Genomic DNA, 21,563 nt, shown 5'->3' with positions numbered 1-21,563 from the left:
CTCCGACAAGCGCTATTCTGGTGGCGGCCCCCGCCTCTGTGGCCCCGGAATATCAGCCGCACCTCCAACAGACAACAGACGCCAAAGCTCGCTGTCAAAGCATCATCGCGTCCCACGGGACAGCTTGCACAGCGAGGCAGCAGGTGGAGGGATGAGAAAAATCAACAGGGAAAAAAAATAAACGAACGCTGAAACTCGAGCGTGACGTGAGGGACTTACGCCGAGTATAAAAAGTCTACACACCCCTCTTCAGATGCCAAGTTGTGTGGGGGGGGGGAAAGATGACAAGATACATTTCTTTATTTAACTTTTTCCACCGCTGCCAGTTAAAACGTAATAAACGGATGAGATCATGTGGTTGCACAAGTGTACACACCCTCTTACAGCTGTCTTTGGAATGAAACAACCACCATTAAGCTCATATTAAATGGGAGGCAGCTCACCTGCCACTTCTAACACTGCTTTTGATTGACCTCAAATTAAGTTCAGCTCTTCTAGTAGAAGTTTTCTGACATGATAAAAAGACAAGTCGTACCTCAAGATACGAGTGACCAGACACGTTTTTCTAGATCACGTTTCTGCTTAAACCTGGAGAGAAAAGTTGACCAAGTCGGGTAAACTGACCCTAAAAAAAATCATATAGTGTTTTTTTGTTTATCACGGGGGTTATGGTCGCAAAAATACCTTCAGGAACCAAAATTCGCAAAGTAGATATTAAACTTTTTGTTTTGCTTTTGCTCCTTTTTAAATTTCTCAATTCAATGATATTTTATTAATCCCTTGAGAGGATTCCCTCAGGGAAATTGGGCTTCCAGTACAACAAAGCACCACAGTAGTAAAGAAAGCTTGAAGTGCAAGCTCGTCATAAAAGAATAAGAGTAATAAATTAATCTAAAATCCAACATGTGAACATTACACTAAAAAAGCATTAGATTGAAAAATAAAATGGAGAGTTACTCGATTATTCAATGGAATAATCAATAGGATAAATAATTTTATAGATTTAATAAATGACGACCTTATTTGCTAGCACCACATGCAGTGAACTTCATCCAACTTGACAATTAGCAGCTGTTGAGCTAATCTTCAAGAATTGATAAAAAAAAAAAAATCTTCAAGTTGACTCTGACTTCATGTGGTGTCAAACCTAATATAAATCAAGGGTATAATGCAGTGTGTTCAAAACAAACACATAGCTTTGCCTTTAAAAAATCATCTTAGCCTTAGTTTAACGCTAACAAAGCCTAATGCTTGCTTAATGCTAGCAATTGACAAGAGATTAGCATCGCTAGTGGCAATTTTAAGAAGCAGCAGATATTTGAACACAAAGCAAGACATGTCAACAGATAGAAAGAGTCATTTTATTCAGAGGGGGGTTGTTTTTAAAAACTTGATTTTAATCCTCTTTTATTATTGTATTACATTTCACAATGGTTGTTTTTTATAGTTTTGTGACACTTAAGAATGTTTACGTTTTGTATTTCCCCGTTTTTTTTTTTTAATAAGACACTAGAGGTTCCACTGCATAAAATAAACTTTATCGAGCTGGATTTTTTTTTTTTAATCCTCTCCCCTCCACGCCACTCAGTCAGAATATATTTGCGGTGCATACTGACCTCATAATGAACACAAGGTGGTGTTAGAGCAGCAAAGGATTTATTAATAGCAGCATGTGTAAAGAGGGCATTGAGCGTGTAACAGGGAGGAGGATTCAAATTGTGCGACTCAGACACTAGAGAGAACAGGATGAGGATGAAAGTGGGTGTGTGTGTCAGTGTGGGGGGGGCTGGATGTAATGAAGGATGATGGAGGGACTGAGGGTGTGTTGACGCTGTACGTGGCGTCAGTGTGATAAGAATAGCGTGTAACGGTGCTGAGACATCACCCTCACATTCGCGCTATCTATGCGTGTGTTCGTGTGTGCCTGTGCCAGTCAGTCGGTGAGTTTGTAGCTATCAGCCAAGCTGTGCTCTTGAGGACATGATGAGTAAACTGTTGGGGCCGCGGCGCTGCTTGTTACGAGCTGCGTGATTAGCTAAGATGGATATAAAACGTCTTACGCGCCCCTGTACAAAAGCCAGGTTTCATTGAAATTAACTTCAAAAAAAGATCATTTCTAGAATATGACTGAGTGGGGAAACAAAAAAAAAGAATCACCTAAATTGAAGTGGTTGCAAAAGTCTACACACCCTCTTATAAATGTGTACAGAGCTGTTTGAAATTAACCAGTCAACATTCTAATGCAAAATAAATGGGAGACAGCACAAACCTGCCACTTACCTGCCTTGGATTGACTACAGATGAAGATCAGCTGTTCAAGAAGGCTTTTCCTGGTATTATTATAGTCACGTCCAAAACACAACACATCCTTGGCAAAACAGCTTTCACATCATTAGAGAAAGGTGTGAAATATGCATATAACGGAACATATTGACAAGTGGAGCAAAGTTAGATGGCTTGAACCTTTAGGGCATATTTCCAAAAGGAATATTTGGTGTGCAAAGGTATATCAAAATGATACTGCTCATTATCAAAAGAGAATCATATCTCCATACTCCTACATGATGTTGGCAGAATTATGTGCTAAGGCTGTGTTCCTTCAGTTTGAACAAGTGGGAAGATTTATACATTTTTGCAATTACCCAAACAGTCAATGTTAGTAGAAAACCTGCATACCTCTGCAAGAAGGCAAAAAATATGAGATTACTTTCAGAAACCTCATCAAAAATATTTCTCACGTTAAAAGTCACATAAATGGGAAAAACCGGGCATTTGAACAGGGGTGTGTAGACTTTTTCTATCCACTGTACGGGCTAAGCGATAATTTTTCCAGCATTTAAGAACATACTAGAAGTTTGATGGAGGTGCAGGGCGTAGAAAATGCTAGTAAATGTGAGTGCATGTGTGTATGTGTCAGTGTGTCAAATCAATGACGCTCTGCCAGGTCCACGCGGAGACGCTCGTCACACCAGCAGAAAACGAATGAGCCACTACGGTGGACAAAGCGTCCCACAGAGAAAATGAGATCACGCTGAGGCTCTCGTTGTAAGGTGCGCGTAACGGATACTCACAGCATTGATGCCTCTGTCTTTCACCTCGCGGTTGTTCTCTGATTCATACAGCGCTGTGGAAAGAAAAAGGCAGGAAATGACTTGTTAGAGAACACACAAAGAGTCGCAACCCTCTTGAAACGTTTGCCCGGCTCTTACAGGTTTCATTGAGAAACTCTTGAGCTTGAAGAAAAGACACAGTTGGACTCATTTTACATTGTGGTTGTAGTGACTCATGACTGAATAGGGTCGTGTTACTGATTGACATTTTTTGTTTTTTTTTAAAGTTGTGTTTCTCAATTGGGGTGCATGTGCCCCTGATTTCATTTCTCGCTTTTTAGACCCTTGTGCAGTACTTTGATCACTTTTCGGTTATGTTCTTATGCATCCGTTGTGTTATTTTTTAAAAATGATTATTTAGAAGCAAAATACTGCACAAATTCTGCTACACCAGGAACAGTGCGCATTTATTTTCGAATTAAGAGCAAATAAATTGAGTCAACCTATTGCTAAATTGTATATTAGTGACTTCATTGTTAGATGTTGCATGCCTCGTTTTTTTTTTTGGCGTTTTGCATTGTCGTTTGCGACGACAAGCCAGAGATAAAAAGGATGATATTAAAACATTGTCTATATAAACTGACTTGGCTGAAAAAAAAAAGAAAAAAATTTTAAAGGGACACATCATGGAAAAAAGCTGTTTCAAACGGTATGTACCCATTTAACTTTAATTTATCCAACTCAGGGGGCGGACATTTTGCCACTTGTTGCCTAAAAAAACGACATCACCGAAGCTCAGCTTGTGTCACGTGACCAAACTCAGAAAACAGGTGCCGCTGCTGTGCACAGTACATTTTGGCATCATAAAAAAAAAAAAAAGAATTAGAAAATGTGTGTGTTACCAAAAAGCTTGCGCAGACGGGTGACGCCGGCCACAAAGTCGTGGAAGGGCATGTGAAGCTCTCCGGATGCGAAGCGCTCATACAGCAGCTGGACGACTTTACCGTCACACTTCATCCCTGACACACAGGTCAGACAAGAGACACACACACCTATACGCACTAATAACTGAGCGTGTGTTTGTGCGTGCGTGCATACCCACGGCTTGCAGAGCTGCACTGAGTTCAAAAGGACTCATGGTGCCAGAAGTGTCCTCATCAAATTGGAAAAAGATGGCCTAAGACAAGAGAGAGAATCTTTGCGACAGATCGCTCGCACAATTCTGTGTTCAAGAAAACTGTTTAGTTGCGTGATTCCAAAATGAAAACAACAAATCAGGGCCCGAGGGTTGAATGTGTTTAAGCACTTTATAATAGACAGATTAAGATAGCGTATTGGCTGTTTGCTAGCTAGAGATAGATTGAAAGCTAGCAGGCTAGCTCGATAGCTAGCTAAGTCCATAGCCCTTATTCCTGTTGTCCCCTTAAGCTAGCTGGCTAGCTAACTAACCCTTTAGTCTTCTTGCTAAGTGGCACTTTTCAATTAACTTTATTGAAGTTTAATTCATATTGTTGATAAATGTTGGATTACATGCACACATGGAGAAATTGTTACCTGCAAGTGGCGAAGCTCAGAAAGCAAGGATTCCGTTTGCTGACGGCTCAGACTGGCTCGTCCTTTGGTCTTATCAATACAGTTAAGAACATCAAGACAACAAGGGTCCAAAATGAAAACCATATGAATGAAAGTGTTTATGTAAGCGGTTCTCCTTTTTTCACTGATACACCCCCTGTGAAACTTATTTTTTGGCTTATTTTTGTAGCCCAGGATTGCCTAATACGCACACTGGTTTTCTGGATGAAAAAAAAAGGCTTAGAACAGAGTTCTGTGCCATCTGTGTTTGATTTATTTGTAATGGTATCTCTCGGTATGCCCCCCAACAACTCCATAATATAAATCATGTTTTATTTCTGGCTCGTCAACTGGAAAATTGCATCACCTCTGACAGTGCACATTTGTATCCAACTTAACACAATAAAGGCAAACAATATCTTGCAAAGGAGTCACGTTTGCACAATTTAGCAAGGAGTTACTTCATGCGCCAATTGCTTTGCTCTTATTTTAAAAAGGTGCTGTTTCTTCCACTGCATTAAAAAAAGCATTCAATTAGAATTGCTGATTCAAAAAGGATGTAGGAGGTGAATCAATCAGTCATCCACCTTGGATGACCCAAAGTGAAGCACAATGGCACCGTGTGATCCCACTCGCCGTATCAAAGCTTCCCTCCATCACGGGGTAAATCGACGGTTGCCAGGGGGAACGTGCGTGTCCTCACCTAGCCATGAACGTCTGATGTTGTGTGACCAAAGCGGCTATTAATGGCGTGTGTACAAAGGACGTTTGCTATCACGTGTGTGTTGGCAACCGTGAAGGGCATTCAGGTGGCGTTCAGGGCCAGAACGGTAACTGTGAAAGTAATTTGCAACTTGGACGAGGCTTCACTGGGTGAAAAGGATACGTCCTCTCCAAAAATGAGCTGCCTGCATGTCTCCAGCGGCAGGTGGTAATCTTTGTCGAGGACTGACGGTGAGGAATTAAAAAAAAAAAAAAAAGACAAGAAGGGGAAACAATCATTAGTGTGGGATGAGGTGAGGATGAGGGCAAGTCTAGCCACAGAGTTACGACTCTGGAATAAGCTTGAGTTACGCCATGGACAGGAAGTGATGAGCTTCCGTCTAGACTTGTGACCTCTGTGACTCCCTCACACTAGAGCTTGTTGCTACTATGTCGTCACCTAGTGGCCAACCAGGACAGGCCAGCTTGGCTGCAAAAACAAAAAGGTACCTGAGTTGAAAAGCGCCATCAGCTCTCTGGGGTTCAGCCTATCATCCTATGTGAAGAAAAAGAAAACATTATAAGGGACTTTTTTCTGGTAATATATAGCAAATTTTACTTCATCGCTAAAAGTTATATTTGTTTTCAAAAGATTCTCTGGCAGGAGCATGCAAAGGTGGGGGAATCTACAGCCTCCCCCATTGCTAAAACATTGAGAAACACAATGGACAGTAAATTGTCTTCGGCTGGTATATCAATCAGAACAATTTAACTCCAACAAACTTCTGAGGTGTCATCTGAAGCACTGTGGTGTCAAAGCCAAAAGATAAGCAGAGCTGCAGTGTCATCACAGATTAGCGTTAGCTTCTGGGCTGGTCCTTGCATGAAACTGTGCAAAAAATATGCTGTCTAAACTGTGATATCATTTTCAATCCTTAGAGGCATTTTAGTAAAACGTATCACAAATGTTATTAAGACATGATTGGGAATTGTCAAGTCAGTACTTACTGGTCCAGCCTCTTCATCGAATGTTCTCATAACTCTCATTTTATCCTCTGGCGCAACAGCAGCGGCCATCACCTGTTTTGACGGAATTAATTAATCCGATTCAGTCAGGCCACTCATATGTCACAGCACCTCCGTGCATAAAATATGGAGGCAAAAATATTCTCACCGGGAGATAGCTCGAGGAGCATGTAAAATCCTGAGTCCTGAAACACGATGCGTCAAATCGTCAATAAAATCCATGAGGATTCTTAACTCATTCAGGTACAAGTTAAAGGGTGCATATTGTGCATTGTTTTGCAGCTTTTTAAAACATATTTTTGTTCAAAATATATTGCTCCTTCAATTAATACCTCTGACAGTATTTGTCAAATGTGAGAATTATCATCAATTTTGAATGCAATTCTATTTTCCAATTTTCAACTTTCTTTAGCTCACCCCAAACTGTCGGCAGTCTTGGAGAAGATGCGGACAAAGAACTCTCCGGGCTGGTTGGGTCGATAGGTGGACACCACAAGGACGTAGTGACCCGGCTCCAGGTGCACTTTCCTCCACACTGCCCTGCAGGACATTGAAAGGTACTGTAAATACACCATCGATGCATTATCATTTCAAAACAATGAAATAAATGTTCGGATTTTCAATTTGTACAAACTAAATATGAAAAGAGTGAATGCCAAACGCTTCCTTTTTTTTCAACATTTTAAAAATATTTTATAAGGCAAGGGACCAAATTCACTAACTTTACTCACTAGTTTTTCCCAGGCATATAATTTAAAGTAGAAGAAATCTCAGGGCAGTCCCCCAAACAAAAAAGCCACTGAAGGTGGCTATACAAGTTAATGATATAGTCTGCACCTTCTGCCATCTAGAGGAAGAACATTGAATTGTTCTGCTTGGCATTATCTCACTGGCATAGCTAGTTAAGTGGAATTTGATAATATCCCACAGTATAACTGCACCTGCAGTTATGGAATATTTTGATATTCGGATAGCTTACTGAAAATTCTATAGATTATTCAGCTAGAAAAAATGATTACAAGTGTGGTACAGGAGACATTAAAACACATTTCCACACTATAATAAATTTTAATTTGCCATTTTTAGATAACATGTGACCTATTTTGCTATCAAGAAACATTAGTGAGATTTTGGTCAAACATCTCCCCATCCGATTTATGGAAAATAGTGACGTCAACCGCAGCAGCAACTTTGACAGTGTTTGCTAAATAAAGCAGTGGCAGAAATCCCCTAACCGTACACATTTTGGAGGTCAAAGTGTTTCTTCGCGTAAACGTATTACCTTTGAGCCCTATATTTCCCTGAACGACCAACTGGACGATTTTTCATGAAGAAGTTGCGGTCCAAACACACACCCTCAAGCTGCATGGAATGATTTATGATTAATACATGTATATATGATTAGTGACAAAGATTGTGTGGAATCTTAGACAACCACCTCAGGAGGAACCTGAAAAAACAAAACAAAATATAAACATCTAAGTTCCGCAAGTGGAAGTTGGATCTTTGTAAAGGGTGCAAATGAGAACCTTGTAGATGTGAAAGCCCATGTAGAGGAAGTGGACTTTGTCCTTGCGCCTACGGTCTTTCTGCAGGATTTCCACCAGCACCGTGCACTTCTTGGTTTTCATCTTCTGCTTGTCTGTCTTCCTGCCCTCGCTGGGGCCGCTTTCCTCCTCCTCCTCTCCATCTTCCTCGTCCTCCTCATCTTCCTCATCTGGCTGGTCCTGCTCCGTAAGAACAAGCGAAAACTGAGGGTTTTTCCAAAAGGAGCCTGAAAAGAATCAAGTGATGAAAGGAGAAAAACTCAATGGATGAAAGTGTCGTTTCTCAGACAGCTCTCAAAATTATTAGTCAACATTTCCTCAAATTTTTTCCAGAGCTGTACACTTCATAAAGAGGTCCATACGGTTGTATTTTCGGCTTCCTCCGGCGGAGCTCCCTTTTAGCCACAATCCTTCATGCTCGTTGATGGTCCATTTAGAAGCGGCGAAGGAGGAGGAGCTAATGGCCTCCGCTGTTTTTCCTTCCAGAAGGCTGTCGGGATTGATACTGCAGAGCTCCACAAAGTCAAACTTCTTGCAAAAATCATCAGCGCTCATCCTGTTCGGGAACATACAGTACACGAGAGGACGTTCTCGCAAGCAAAATGAGTATTAGACTCTGTTTCTCATGCTTACCAGAACTCTCCATCTTCCCTATGTTTTATTTCAAGTCTCTCTTTCTCCTCTTTGGAAACATCATCCCATTCTTTGCCCCTGCAGAAGTACACAATGGGAGAAGTTCAACAAACTATTTATACTATTGTTTAATATGCAGTTCTTTGTTTGAATATTTACTTGTTTTTACTAAAATGTAATATCAATTTGAATGTGATGAACATGTTCACATGGTGTGTGGCCTCACGTGTCACTCCAGGGCCCGCGGTACTCAACAAAGCCCCAAGGGTTCCTCAGCCGGAAGAGAAAAATTTCCTTTGCTTCATGCTTCACCTGGAAAAAAAAAAAAAAAAAAATCATTAAGGATGTCCAAATCATATTTTAAAATGATGATATTAGGTAGATTTGAAACAATGATTATAAATGACATCATCGAACGATAGGATGGTATAATCATAATAATGATGTGGTTAAAACACAAAAAAAATGTTTGATTAGAAAAATCATCAGATGCGATGTTGAAATTAAATGTGATGAGAATTAAATTCTTAGATAAGATGTAATTACAAAGTCTTATGTAAGATTTTAAAAAGGTAAAATCTCAAAAATGTGTTCATTTGGAACTATGAGCTCAGACGGATGGATGAGATCATGAGATGAAATAAACAGATAATGTGGCACTCAAATTATGAAATAATTAGATGTGGTTAGATGAGGTGAAAATTAGGAAATGATTAAATAAATGTGAATAAGAGATGTAATAAATTATATTAACATGATAAACTAGCGGAACTGAGACAAATAGGAATAATAAATTGATATGATAAAACAATCAAATTATACGATGGGACATATCAAATGATGAGATGATCTTGATTAAGATTATAGATATTATTTTATAGTTTCTTAATATAAAATTTGTATTTTTTTCAGTTATTTATTTTAATTTTATATTTTTAAACTCATTATTTAATTATTACTTTAATTATATTTTAAATCATTTATATTATAGATTAAAGATTATTATTAGCCCATATTATGAGCTAAAATAAAATCATATTACAAAATGGATGAGATGCATTAAATTAACAAATGATAAATTAACAAATAAAAAAACAAATGATAAAATGAGATGCTATCATTAGGGGCCAGGCTGTTCGTGCTGAAAACTTGGGATACTTTCCTGGTCGGTGTCAGTGATGGCGTAGGCGTGGCCCTTTATCAGCCCGTCCTCATTCACTTCACTAACTTCCTTGTAGTTGTTGGCCTGTGGAGATGGGGGGGGGGGGGGGGGGGGGGGGGGGAGACCTGCCTGTCATGTATCGTAAACTTTCACGTCTTGCCATCCCCCGCGTACCTGAATAAAGCAACTGAGCAAGCTGCCCCGCGTGAGGGCGGCTGTCAGCAACCTCCAGAAGACGCGAGGCGAGTGCGAGGAGGCGGGCAGCGAGTACGCGATGCCTCCCGTGAAATCCTCCATCCCCTCCGAAATATTGCCGCCTCTCAGACTCCCGTAGGAGCCCATCAACCTGCGAGCGCGTCGGGGAGGAAGCAGAAAAGGGGCGGGGCCGCGTCACACACGACCTGGCGGGCATATGCTCGGCGGCGCTCACTTGGCGTAGGCCTTCTCCACCAGAGCGCTCCAGTACTCGTTGCGGGTGTGCGAGTAGCTGAAGAGCAGACGGCCCTCTCGCACTGGCAGCCTGTCATCCACGATCACCTCCACCCACTCGCCATACTGCCAGAACTACACGGCGGCGTTTAGATGAATCATGCGCAGGAAATGGAGAGAAAAGACTAAATAGCAAGCGAGACACCCTGGGGACAAGCGTTTCGCCGCTTATGCCCATCTATATTTGTTCGGAATATAATGTCAAATTGCACACGAGTGCCTGTGAAAGACTGGCTGTTAAATGAGTTAAGAGCTTTCAAAAGCTCTAAGTGCTTGTGACTCACGGTGTGTTATCCACACACCTGTGTGTGTATGTGTGTGTCAGTGGGTATTTACAACCTGCATGCCTGGACTGCTCTCAAATCACCGTGACAGGGCAAAATGAGTTTACAGTCCCTCCGTCCTGCAAGTTAAGTCAAGTCGCATTCTCGTTAGGAGTCTCGGGAGGGCCTCTGCCCCCCCCCCCTTCCCCCCAGAAAACACACCGTACAGCTAATACCGCTGAATTCTTCAACAATCTCCACTAAGAATGTGAATGTGCCTGTAGTCGCCCAGCAATCCCGTTACATAAGCTTCTGTTGATTGAAAGCATTCTTTTTTTTAGGTAGGTAGGTTCAGTAGATACTGTAGTTGGTTGCTAGGTAGGTAGATAGATAGGTTGGTTTAGTGGATGGTTAGGAAGGTGGGTTAGGTAAGTAGGTAGGTAGGTGGGTTAGTTAAATAGATATGTAAATATATAGGTAGGTAGGTAGGCAGGCATCTGTGTAGGTAGGTGGGTAGGTGGGTTCAGTAGATGGTTGGTTGCTAGGTAGGTAGTTTGGTTCAGTGGATGGTTGGTTGCTAGGTAGGTAGTTTGGTTCAGTGGATGGTTAAGAAGGTAGGTTAGGTAAGTAGGTAGGTAGGTGGGTTAGGTAAGTAGGTAGATTAGATAGATAGGTAGGCAAGCTGGTTCAGTGGATGGTTAGTAAATAGGGTAGGTAGGTAGGTGGGATGGTTGGTCAGTGTGAAGGAAGAAAAGGAAATTTGGTTTTGTGGTTGCTAGGTAGGAATTAGGTAGGTGGGTAATTAGCCTGGTTGGTTTGGTAGTTAGTAGGTATGTGATTTGATTGAAATGCATTGGGTAGATAGTTGATAGGTAGGTGTGTAGGAAGGTAGGTAGGTATGAAGATAAGGAAGCTGTTGGATATGTGGATAGTTTGCTCAGTTGTCAGGATACATGGGCACTAAAATATGCCGGTTATTTGATGAGTCAAAGCAGGTACAGATGAGACTGCAGAAAGTCACGGTCACAGAGGAACTATCCACACTTATATTTGCTTGTGTAATTTGGCAGTGACAAGCTCCAAAAAAGGAGCATGTCTCAGCTGCTCTGACGTCGGGGAATCTCATAATGAGCCGTCTCTCATTGGGGACATGAAAGGAGGACCCTGTGGGGTCTCTCCGCTTCACTGCATTACTCACCCTGAAATGGAAGATGCCAGCATAAGACTTGGACAGGCTTTGGTTGGGCGGCACCACCTTGACGAAGAGTTTGGGGTGCATGGTGAGACAGGACAGCGCCGCCAGCAGCCAGCAGTTACCTGGGGACACAAATAGTCAATTTGTCCAGCAGCCAACTGGAAAAAGTTTCAAATAAACGCTTCCCCAAAGGGTCCAGTCTTGTTATTGCCAATCTCTAGCTCCAAACACACACACACAAAAATAATAAAATCAAATCCCAATCCAAACATCTGTTCCAAGTTGGTTTTTGGTCGATATTACAGCTTGGTGGGAGTCTTTTTGGTCTTTCCCCATCTACATCATTCCTTACATACTTACCGAGTTGACCTTGGCAGATGTCAGTGGTGCCAATGGTGCCCTCCACAAACACGGCATTCTCACTGATATCCTTCATAAGTAGGGGGGGAAAAAAAGACAGTGTGAGGGTAACAAACAAAGCGATGAAATGTCCCACTGAACAAAACAGAGGAATGTACATACACTACCTGGACATGTATATGTATAAAAAATAAATCACTAAAATAATTAGACAAAATATAAACATTTTACTGATGAAAATGGTTGAATAAGATTACTATTCTTTAAAAAAATAATAATGGTCAAACCTTAAGAAAAATGCTTGTAAGAAAATGCCTTTTAAATCCATGACATTTTAAGTTCTATTTTGAGTTATTTTGACGTCTCTTTTTAAAATTATGTTTATTTTGGGTGGGGGTTTGTGTAAAAAAAAAAGTAGTATTGGTACTTGGTATCGGCAACAACATCGGCAACAAGTTGAGTGTTCTACATTTGCTGGTATCAGTTTGGGGAAAAAGTGGTAGCAAGAATCCCTACATAACAGTTAGATACAGCAGCACTGTAGTCTCCTTTCTAAAAAAATGTTTCCTGGATGAACTAAAAAAGTTCAAACAAGCTGCAAGCATACAACTATGTTTTGTTTTGAAATATTTATTTCATAATCATTCAAAAATGGTGTAGATGCTTTTTGCATTAATATTCTTCATACACCAGTGGAGATAGACTGCATATCAGGCTTTTAAAAATCACATATCTTTTGATTCTATGAATACATTAGATGCTTTTTTTTTATATATAGGGAGCGGTGGAAGAGTGTGTCAGGTCTACCTTGGGTCTCTTCCACTTGATGGCCTTTCTGGGGTCGTCATCCTCCGGCATGCCGATGGACTTCTGCTGGGCCGGAAAGATCTGATCGCAGAACATCTCGCCGGACTTCAGACACTTCTCCAGGAGACTGTTGAAATCCTGATCCTTAAACTTGACGGGGTTCCGGAAAGAACCTAAAGGCTCCGGCGTGCCGTCCATGCTTGGCAGTAAATCGTAGGCGTGCTGCAATCAGCTGTTGAGCGCTCAAGACGGAAAGCAAAGAAAAAGAGGAAGCTCCTGTAACGGCATGCAGCCTCTTCAGTGCTGCCCCAGCCCAGGAAGGTATGTGGATTGCCGGGGGCGATGTCGAGCTGAAGACGACGACGACACAGTGCCAGGAGCCTCTTTGATGGTTTAGTGGTCAGTAGCGTTCTTGTCATAAAATTTAGTACAGTATTTAGAAATGAAATGGATTCAAAAGTCCATGTCAGAGCAAAGCTTTCAAGGACTTGAACCCACAAAATATTTTTTTTCAATTACTTTCCTCTCAAAATGTATGAAATAAATTATTTAAGATACACAGCATTTGCTTTTGTCATATGTTTTTTAAATTTTATTTGAGGTTAGGAAGTCTGGCTGTCCGTTCCCTAAACCCACCACAAGATGGCAGTGTACTCCAGCTACACTTGCCATGAAGCTTGCTGATTGAAGGTAATAAATAAAACAATGAATGGGAAAGTATGTAAATAAATAATATCGAACATTTGAATACACCATCTATAAACTCATTTGGGAGCCCCAATCCCGCTATTATGATAATGACGTTTACAGTTTATTAAAATGTACAGTACAATGGAGAAGAAAATCTAAATATGATTTGGTGCAATCCTGCGCAACTATATATATATATATATATATATATATATATATATATATATATATATATATATATATATATATATATATATATATAATAAATAAAGATATAAATAAATACAAGTAATTTGGCTCCTGGCACTACATATTATGTCTTGTCTGAGGGGTGGCAAAAACCAAAAACCAAAACTGAAAGCCAATAAAAGGAAGAAACCCCTTCAGATAAATTGATCCCAAACAAAACTTTGCAACTTTTTCCCTTACGATGTCATCACTTGTTTTTGTCTTTTGTCGCCATGGGCCGTCCCAAATGGAGGAGGAAGGCCTCTCTATAGAGCCCTTGTGAACTTTTCTCTTCATCCAATTTCAAGTAGCCGTCCAATTACCGCCCCCTTTTGCCCTCCACCCCCTTATACGGGCGCCATTCATGACGGCGAGGAGGATATCTATCTCCGAGGGACCTGTTACCCCGCTGCGCTGCCTCTCCATCACACGCCTGATTACACGGCAAACTTGAGAGTGACCGGGACTAAACAAACAAGAAGAATAGCGACACGGATCCGCCTCATGGTCACCATTTCAATCCATTGTGTCCGCATGCTCTTTGAGGCCCCCTGATTATACGAAGCCTTCAGTGACAAAGGTCAGAGGGCTGAGCAGACACTCCCACACCTCCGTGACCCGCTCTGATCCCACGACCCCGACACCAGGAGCCTTCGGGCCCCGCTCGCTCTCCCCGCTGGTTAACCGGCTTTGTCCCGGCCGGTTTTATGCTGCATCACTCACGCACGTATTGAGTCCGAGCCGTTCAGGGGACGCTAATTAGCCTCGCTCACAATATGACTGAAATGACTTGATGAGAATGCAAAATTCTTTATTTGCTCCTGGTTGACACTGGAGTGGTGTCAGAAAAGTTCCGGGACTGGGGTCACAACCGTTTGCGCTTGCTTACAATGCTCAAAAGCTTCTAAAACTTCCTGTCTGAGAAGTACATCACCGAGCTGGAACAACTTCCTGATTCCCTTGACTGAGGCTCCATGAGATTTTTTTTTTTCCTCTTCAAATTTCAAAGGGCGACCAAAACCCGTTTTGAGGAAAAGTAAATGAATAGCTTATATGAGAGAGAGAGAGAGAGAGAGAGAGAGAGAGAGAGAGAGAGAGAGAGAGAGAGAGAGAGAGAGAGAGAGAGAGAGTATAGAAATTGGCAGACTTACAGCAGTTGGAATGTTTACAAGTTGAAATCTATAGTTTTGAGGGGAAAAATGTTTTGGCATATTCATCTTTCAATAGTGTACATCATCTACTAATCCCTTACTTTCATACACTTTGATTATAATTTGAATCTTTTGGTTGCTGGGGGATGAAAGTCAAGACCTTAAGGGACAGTGTGCAAGATTTAGACGTTTTTTCATTAAAAAGAAATAAATTAAATGATTGTAAATTTCAAAATCCTGCAGATGAATGTGTTCTTAATGACGCACAGTATGTTTAAAATATAATCATAGGTCTAGGTCTCATTAAATTATATTACATGAGGGGTGGCACTTCTTCGGAGGCGGCCATGTTTGTTATAGCTAAAGACAATGGTAAATGCAGCACCTGCAGCTCCTCCTGCAGTCCGTAATGAAAACGGTCTAAATCTTACACACTATCCCTTTAAGGAGATTGTTTTGGGTGTCATCTTTGCTGAAAATTTGTATTTTAATCACTAAGTCAAATCATTTCACTGGCACGAGCCTGGTTTTGTGGAAACGCATCACATATACAGATTTATGTAGTTAAACGTTGACCCTTTAGAGGGAGCTGCGCCACGGTTGGAGGAAGCCATGCGACTGTTGTTTTGTGAACGCGACATCCAACATACGTGAAACATAACGCCTGGCCTAGATGAAGCGAGCTGCCTTCAGGCCAAGTAACGCATGAAAAATTTGCTCTCCTGCCACAGGATCAAACTACCACCTTCTGACCTTACAGCGCACGCTATCTGGGACAAACCTCTGACCCTGACATGTGCATGTGTGTGTGGGAGTGTTTGACCGTTTATGTGTGTCTGTAAGAGTGAAGGGGTTGGTTTGCCGGGAGCATATGTTCAGATCCAGTTTTCTGGCATTTTTCTTCCGGTCTGGGTAGGGCATGTAAAAAAAAAAAAAAAAAAAAAAGAGACTGTCCTGAATGTATATCAGTGTCAGCGAGTGTATGTGTGTGTGTGCGTGTCAAGGTGGGTCACCAGGTGCAGCCAAGTGAGTTATAGGAGAGGACAAAGTACTCAGACTTTTCTTTGGAGACTTTAGTTGAGGCTAACAAAAAAAAAAAAAAAAGCTATTAGTGCGTGGGTCTATGGGGGCATGAATGTTTTAAAGTTAAATTATAAGAATCTTTTGCAGTGTCGGAGGTGTGTGTGTGTCAATGATACTGTGAAAGAAAGTGTGAAGAGTGAGCATGTGTCAAACTATGTGACAAAGAAATGTGGGTGTAACAAAGAGTGTATTTCTGTGAAAGAGGTCTTGTGAATGTTTGTGCTCTTGTATTGATTGTATAGTGGCATAGTGTGTGAGTATATATATATATATATATAATGTATTGTATGATTTACGGCTATATCGGAAACTGTGTTTTTGTGTGTATGTGCATGTGTGTGTATTTCTGGTATTCCTGTCCCTAAGGACACACCGTAGATGTATGTTTACAAAGTGGCACCAAGGAAACCTTTTGCTGTGTAGGGTACTAGGGACCAAAATTCAGGAAGCCCCAGAATATAAATATAGGTGTTACTCCAAAAGCACCCTAAATTTTTGGCGCTTATGCCGATTAGCGTGCGCATGTTTACGTCTTCATAGATCTTTGGGGACATAAATGTGTTTACCGAGTCACACTGCAGGGACATGTTACAGTACTGGGACCAAAAATAAGCAATTTCAAGAATACAAACACAGAAACAATTATGACCATGGCAATTTTTTGCAATGGCTATTTGTGTGTGTTTGTGTTAATCAGTCTCATGTTTTAGAAGAGTTTTATTACTTTTATCATCACCCACACCAGATAGACATTAAAAACCTTTACCGGATTCAATCTGTATTTTTTTTTTCCTGTTTCATAAATTGTTTGTTGAGCAGTGCCTGACCACATCCAAGTGATTGTGCAGTTCTATAGTATTAAGGAATAAAAAAAATCCAAATGGGGAGATATTGGGACGGCATCGGCTAATATTGTACCGGCAGGTATCAGAAGCAGTATCGGGGGATTACTATAAAAAAAAATCACAAATCACTCTTTGATTTTTATATTACCCGAGACTGTATGCAGGCAGCGACAGATAAATGCTCCCATTTGGCTTCAAATGTCCCCCCTAGCTCATAACAGGCCAAACTCCCGTCTTGGTGATATTTAACCCCGCCCATAACAAGCTCCCCCCGCTTGTATTGAATGGCCGAAAGAAAGAGCAGGCATTGATGAATAGCTGCCCGTGTCGCTTCTCACCTCACTCTCACTGGGAAGGTGAGGGCAAGCGGGCCTAATTCCAACGTTCAGGTTTCACTCTGCGGTCATCCGGGGGGGGGGGCAACAAGGAGAACATAAAGAGCTGTGAGGGATTCCTGCGGTCTGTCCGATCGCTCCCCAACGCATCCTTTCTCTTGCGCTGATGATATCACCCAGAAAAGTCCACCCCCACCCCCACCACCACCCTCCAACTCTTAACTTTAATGTGTGCCGCGTCAGGGAGGGTAAACAGGACAAGGGGCCCGCAGAGATAATTTGGGGGCTCCACACAGTGCAAGAAAAAAAAAGTAATTAAAACTCCCAGTTAATTGGCTTTTTCTATGATAAAGCACAATCTCCTCCTGCATAAGTGAGAGCCTCTTCTGGCCACGGGCCAGGCCCGCAGGAAAGTAAACATACAGCTCATGCATTCCCTTTGTTGTGCAAGTTTTAGCGCTAATCATCTTAAATTTAAATCGGAATTACCCAGCGCACCACTCATGCCAGAAAAGTGTGTGTGTGTAATGACCGTGACTTGCCACGAGGCTGCTGGGGATCGCTTTACTTGGCAGCGTTGAACAGGTTAGTGTACTTTGCGGCTTCGGATATCACGTTGTGACTCAAATATGGTGGTTCTTTGCAACACATTTCCACATTGTTGAAATTCTGAATGCTGGCGTACCACAAAGCTCATCTCCAGGTCCCATTTGGTTTGCCTTTGTCAAACCTGCCTTTGTCTTTCTTATGTAGGCGATAAGTTGTTTTTTTTTCTTTGAGGCTGATGCCGACATTAAAAATATCAAATAGATTTTAAATCTTTAGGGTGTGATTGACCTTTGCCCTGCCATCCCCCAGCAACTCAAGCATAAGGAGCCCAATACAAATAGATCAAACGGTAGAGCGAAAGCATAAATTTAAGATTAATAATTGGATTAATATGACTGAAAATCAATGCTTTAACTCTGTAATTAATTGATAGCAACCAACCTGTTAATAATTTATTCATTTATTTCCACATTTATTTTTCAAGTCATTTTTAATTGTTGAATCATTTTTAAGTGACATTTTTATTTTTTATGTGTTTGTATATTTTTTCAGGTTTTATTTCCATGTATATTTATTTAATTTCAATTTTCACTTTTATTTATTCACTTATTGTTTGGGGGGGGATATTTTGGTCATCCGTGATTGATACCGTTCTTTGTTTGAACAGCATCTCTTGGTTAGGTCTCCTCTAACATTTCATACAAAAAAAAAACAATAAAAGCCTACAATATATCATTGATGTTGATATCAGATCGATATTGGTATTAGCCTGCCCTCTACGCTGCAGTATCGGTATCGTGTAAGAAGTGACAAATTCTCATCGGGGCCACACACTATTTTTCTTGCATTTCCTTTACTTTACTGACCAACAACCGCAATTTTCTATATTGTTTTTTGGATCAGATTAGTCGTGTGTTAAACGACCTTTTTCATTGACCTGAACGTAACATAAGTCTTGGCAGTTTATGGTTGTAGGCGTGTGTAGCTAAAATTCAAAGTCCACCTTACCTGAATCGAGGTCGGCCAACTGGTCAGAAAACACGCCCGACCGGAGCGCCACAAGCCTCGCTCTCCTATTGGCCCACGATGCATCCTGGCCCTGTGATTGGTTGGCGGCGGCAGAAAGGCGCGCGCTTCCGACAAAGACAAAGGCCAGTCAGGGATGCCCCGGAAAAGATATCCGGGCGCCGTGCGGGCTGAACAAGCCTCAGGTTTTCGCCCGTATCGCCTTACCTTACATAATTGGGCCGGTACGAGCTCCAAACGGCGGCGCCTCGGGGACAGGGAGGGCAGAGTTTACCAGAGGGAGCCGCGCAGGATGTTACCTGTCACCTCCTCCTTACTTTAGGTCTCTGTGGAGTAAAAACGGAAAAAACTGACTCATCGAAGTCGGAGGCTTCTGTCTTCATTTCCACTTTATTTGCAATAACACAATGGTAATTGGTAGGAGTGGGCGTGTGTACATCTGGTGCAATAACTCACACCCCACCCCGACCCGACTCGTCCTCGTCTACCCAGCCCCCACCTTGTTGAAAGCTCATTAAAAGACCTGCTGTTAATGAGCTAGCGGGATCATAGAACTTCATTTTCATTAGAGGGAGGGGCGGGCTGGGGTTTGGGCCCGAGATGCTGCTGCAGAGGTTTTTATGTCCTTAAAATAGAGTCAGCAATTATCCCAACCCCTTGACACTCCCCATTCACCCTGCACTGCCTCCCAACATGCCCGCAAACAATAACCAAACTGCCCCGGCACCCCCTTTGTCCCCAATTTCGTATCCCTGAGAATTTTTTGCTGGCCGCGTCCCATCGTCTGCGGCGGCCCGCGGGAGGACGCGGACGCGCTCGATGCACACGCGCATACATACAGGCCACTAAAAATGCATGACGGCGTCTCGAAACAAAGGCGGGAACATCACAAGGATGTAAACAAGGAGCGAGGGTCCCTAACCCAAACGCTTACATTAAAAATTAATAAGTCAGCGCTGACTGGGTTCCTCAAAGGAAAACAGCCCGCATCGGCTGAGAAAACACTACGCCGCTTAAAAATACTTTCAAAAGCTTTGTTGCAACTCCCAAACTGCAAGCCCGAATAAGAAAAAAAAAATGTAAAAGAGGACGCAGAGTAGAACAAAGACGCTGAACGGCAGTCAACCAAAGCAGAAAAAAATATATATAGCGACGGGCCGACTTGTTTGTGCTAGCATGCTACTTCCTGGTTTACAAAGCATGACTTGAAAGGATATGAATGTTTCATTTTGAACTCTGGGGTTCGGAAGTAGTTCTATCGTCCTTAAGCAGTATTTTCCGAGTTGGGAAAAAAATATATATATATATTTCTATTTTTAGGGATCAGACTACTTCCTGGTTAACAGAAGATGAGCTACGACGATGGAACCTGTATTAAAATTGTGGCGTGCCTCATTTGTCTATAAGCGAGCAAGTGTTTTTCACAAAATTCTGATTCCAAATGATTTGAATGTACTCATGTTGGATAGTAACTTGGGATGCAGGTGTCAAGCATTTTTAGTAATGGTGTCTCAATTATTTTTTTTTTTTTTTTTTTGGACCCAGGTCCAAGTCACTTGATTTTGAAGATCTGCAGATACAGAGTCCTGATTTGATACCTTGGCATTGTATTAAGAACAGGAAAAAAAGCGTACTCAAACTATCTTTTTTTTTTAATGTTCTTGTTTTAAAATGTATTAAACCTTTTATATGGGTAGTGTTTAAAGTTAAGTTTAAGTTAAGTGAAGTTTAAACCAAGTCGGATAAGAAACTTGAACATACTCCCTGTGGCTGAGGCTGCGTTTACTCCCACAGTTTCCATGTTGCAACGTTGCATATCTTACACATATTTTTGTTTGTCAATATTTACTTTTGGTGATATCTGTGTACTTTTCTAGCTCTTATAAATGAAAATACATAATATCATGAAACTTTCTGTACCCTGAACCCCCCCCCCATTCCAACCAGCAGAAAATGTTGTGATATGGCCTGAATTCCGATCACATGACATTTCTAATTTTTGTGATGCTCATATTCTACAAAAAAATTGAATTGAAAATCAAGTAGTCAGATAAATGTGGCGTGCTGCACTTGTTTGTTAGCTATCAAACTAGGACCCACAACATACATTTCATTTTACAGACCTGATAGAGGGCAATGAAAAAAAAAGTAGTGTACTTATGTTTTACATGATGGGCTATACTGGATAGCTTCTGTTGAGGGGATTTTGCTGATGATGATACTGTTGGAGATGGGCTGATTTGGACCATGTTGAAGCTCTGAAAGGAAATGTGTGAATGGTTAAGTAATATGAACGCGTATTGCTTCACTCTGAATTATCAGATGTAATTGCTGACACTTGCTGAGACTGAAATTCTGACGCTATGATCCAATGCTTGTTAAACAAACTGATATTTCATACTACAGAAATACATTATGAGAAGTTTGCTCTATGGAGTTAATGAATAATTTTCTTCCAATAACAACGTAGTATGAATACATGTACAACACATACATGCACAAATAGATTACTTGTCACGTGTCGCTGTTTTAAATCAAATGTCAACAAGGTGGATTAAATTACGAGACGTGTCTTGCGCGACTTTTTTTTTTTGCATTGAATATTAATCAGTTTTTATGAAAAAGCAACGAGTTATAAGTTAGTCCTTGGCCCTTGTGTACTGTAACTACTTAAAATGAGCAATTAAAAACGGACTAATAAACTTACCGGTGGCAGGTCCTGATTGACGAGACAACCGTGCTTCCAGTAACACATTACGTCATGAGAAAGAAACTCGTGACCAACGGTAGTTTAACTATAACAATTATAAGGGATACCAAACGTGTGTTATCATTTTTAGCAGCAAAATA

The 21,563-nt window shown here is 41.3% G+C and overlaps 1 protein-coding gene and 1 long non-coding RNA gene across 3 annotated transcripts in view; one reads left to right on the top strand and one right to left on the bottom strand.

The window, feature by feature from the left end:
* LOC148415595 (uncharacterized) overlaps positions 1-13,324 on the top strand; it is a 26,344-nt gene extending 13,020 nt beyond the window's left edge. Inside the window, exons 3-4 of the long non-coding RNA XR_015867188.1 lie at positions 6,763-6,907; positions 12,778-13,324. This is a non-coding gene — a long non-coding RNA (uncharacterized LOC148415595). The remainder of the gene's footprint in view (positions 1-6,762; positions 6,908-12,777) is intronic.
* On the bottom strand, positions 1,640-21,563 carry capn12 (calpain 12). 2 transcript variants are annotated; one of them, XM_088427246.1, is made up of 26 exons: positions 21,421-21,563; positions 20,882-20,971; positions 18,921-19,039; positions 18,696-18,820; positions 12,807-13,217; positions 12,000-12,069; positions 11,643-11,761; positions 10,123-10,256; positions 9,867-10,038; positions 9,697-9,776; positions 8,757-8,846; positions 8,531-8,608; positions 8,260-8,453; positions 7,880-8,124; positions 7,789-7,800; positions 7,633-7,712; positions 6,768-6,890; positions 6,499-6,535; positions 6,333-6,404; positions 5,835-5,880; positions 5,509-5,570; positions 4,605-4,673; positions 4,149-4,227; positions 3,953-4,069; positions 3,072-3,124; positions 1,640-2,990 (listed from the first exon to the last, which is right to left on the bottom strand). In XM_088427246.1, the coding sequence occupies exons 5-26, from the start codon at positions 13,002-13,004 to the stop codon at positions 2,964-2,966; spliced, it is 2,157 nt and encodes a 718-aa protein (XP_088283372.1). In that variant the 5' UTR covers positions 13,005-13,217; positions 18,696-18,820; positions 18,921-19,039; positions 20,882-20,971; positions 21,421-21,563; the 3' UTR covers positions 1,640-2,963. The 2 variants fall into 2 exon arrangements, with proteins under 2 accessions (XP_088283372.1, XP_088283373.1); XM_088427247.1 differs by having other exon boundaries at positions 12,807-13,048.

Source organism: Hippichthys cyanospilos, chromosome 11, assembly GCF_059441005.1.
Source record: "Hippichthys cyanospilos isolate Australia breed blue-spotted pipefish chromosome 11, RoL_Hcya_1.0, whole genome shotgun sequence".
In the NCBI taxonomy this organism is placed as follows: Eukaryota; Metazoa; Chordata; class Actinopteri; order Syngnathiformes; family Syngnathidae; genus Hippichthys; species Hippichthys cyanospilos.
Note: the sequence above shows the minus strand (reverse complement) of the source record. Positions and strands in the feature narration are given on the sequence as shown.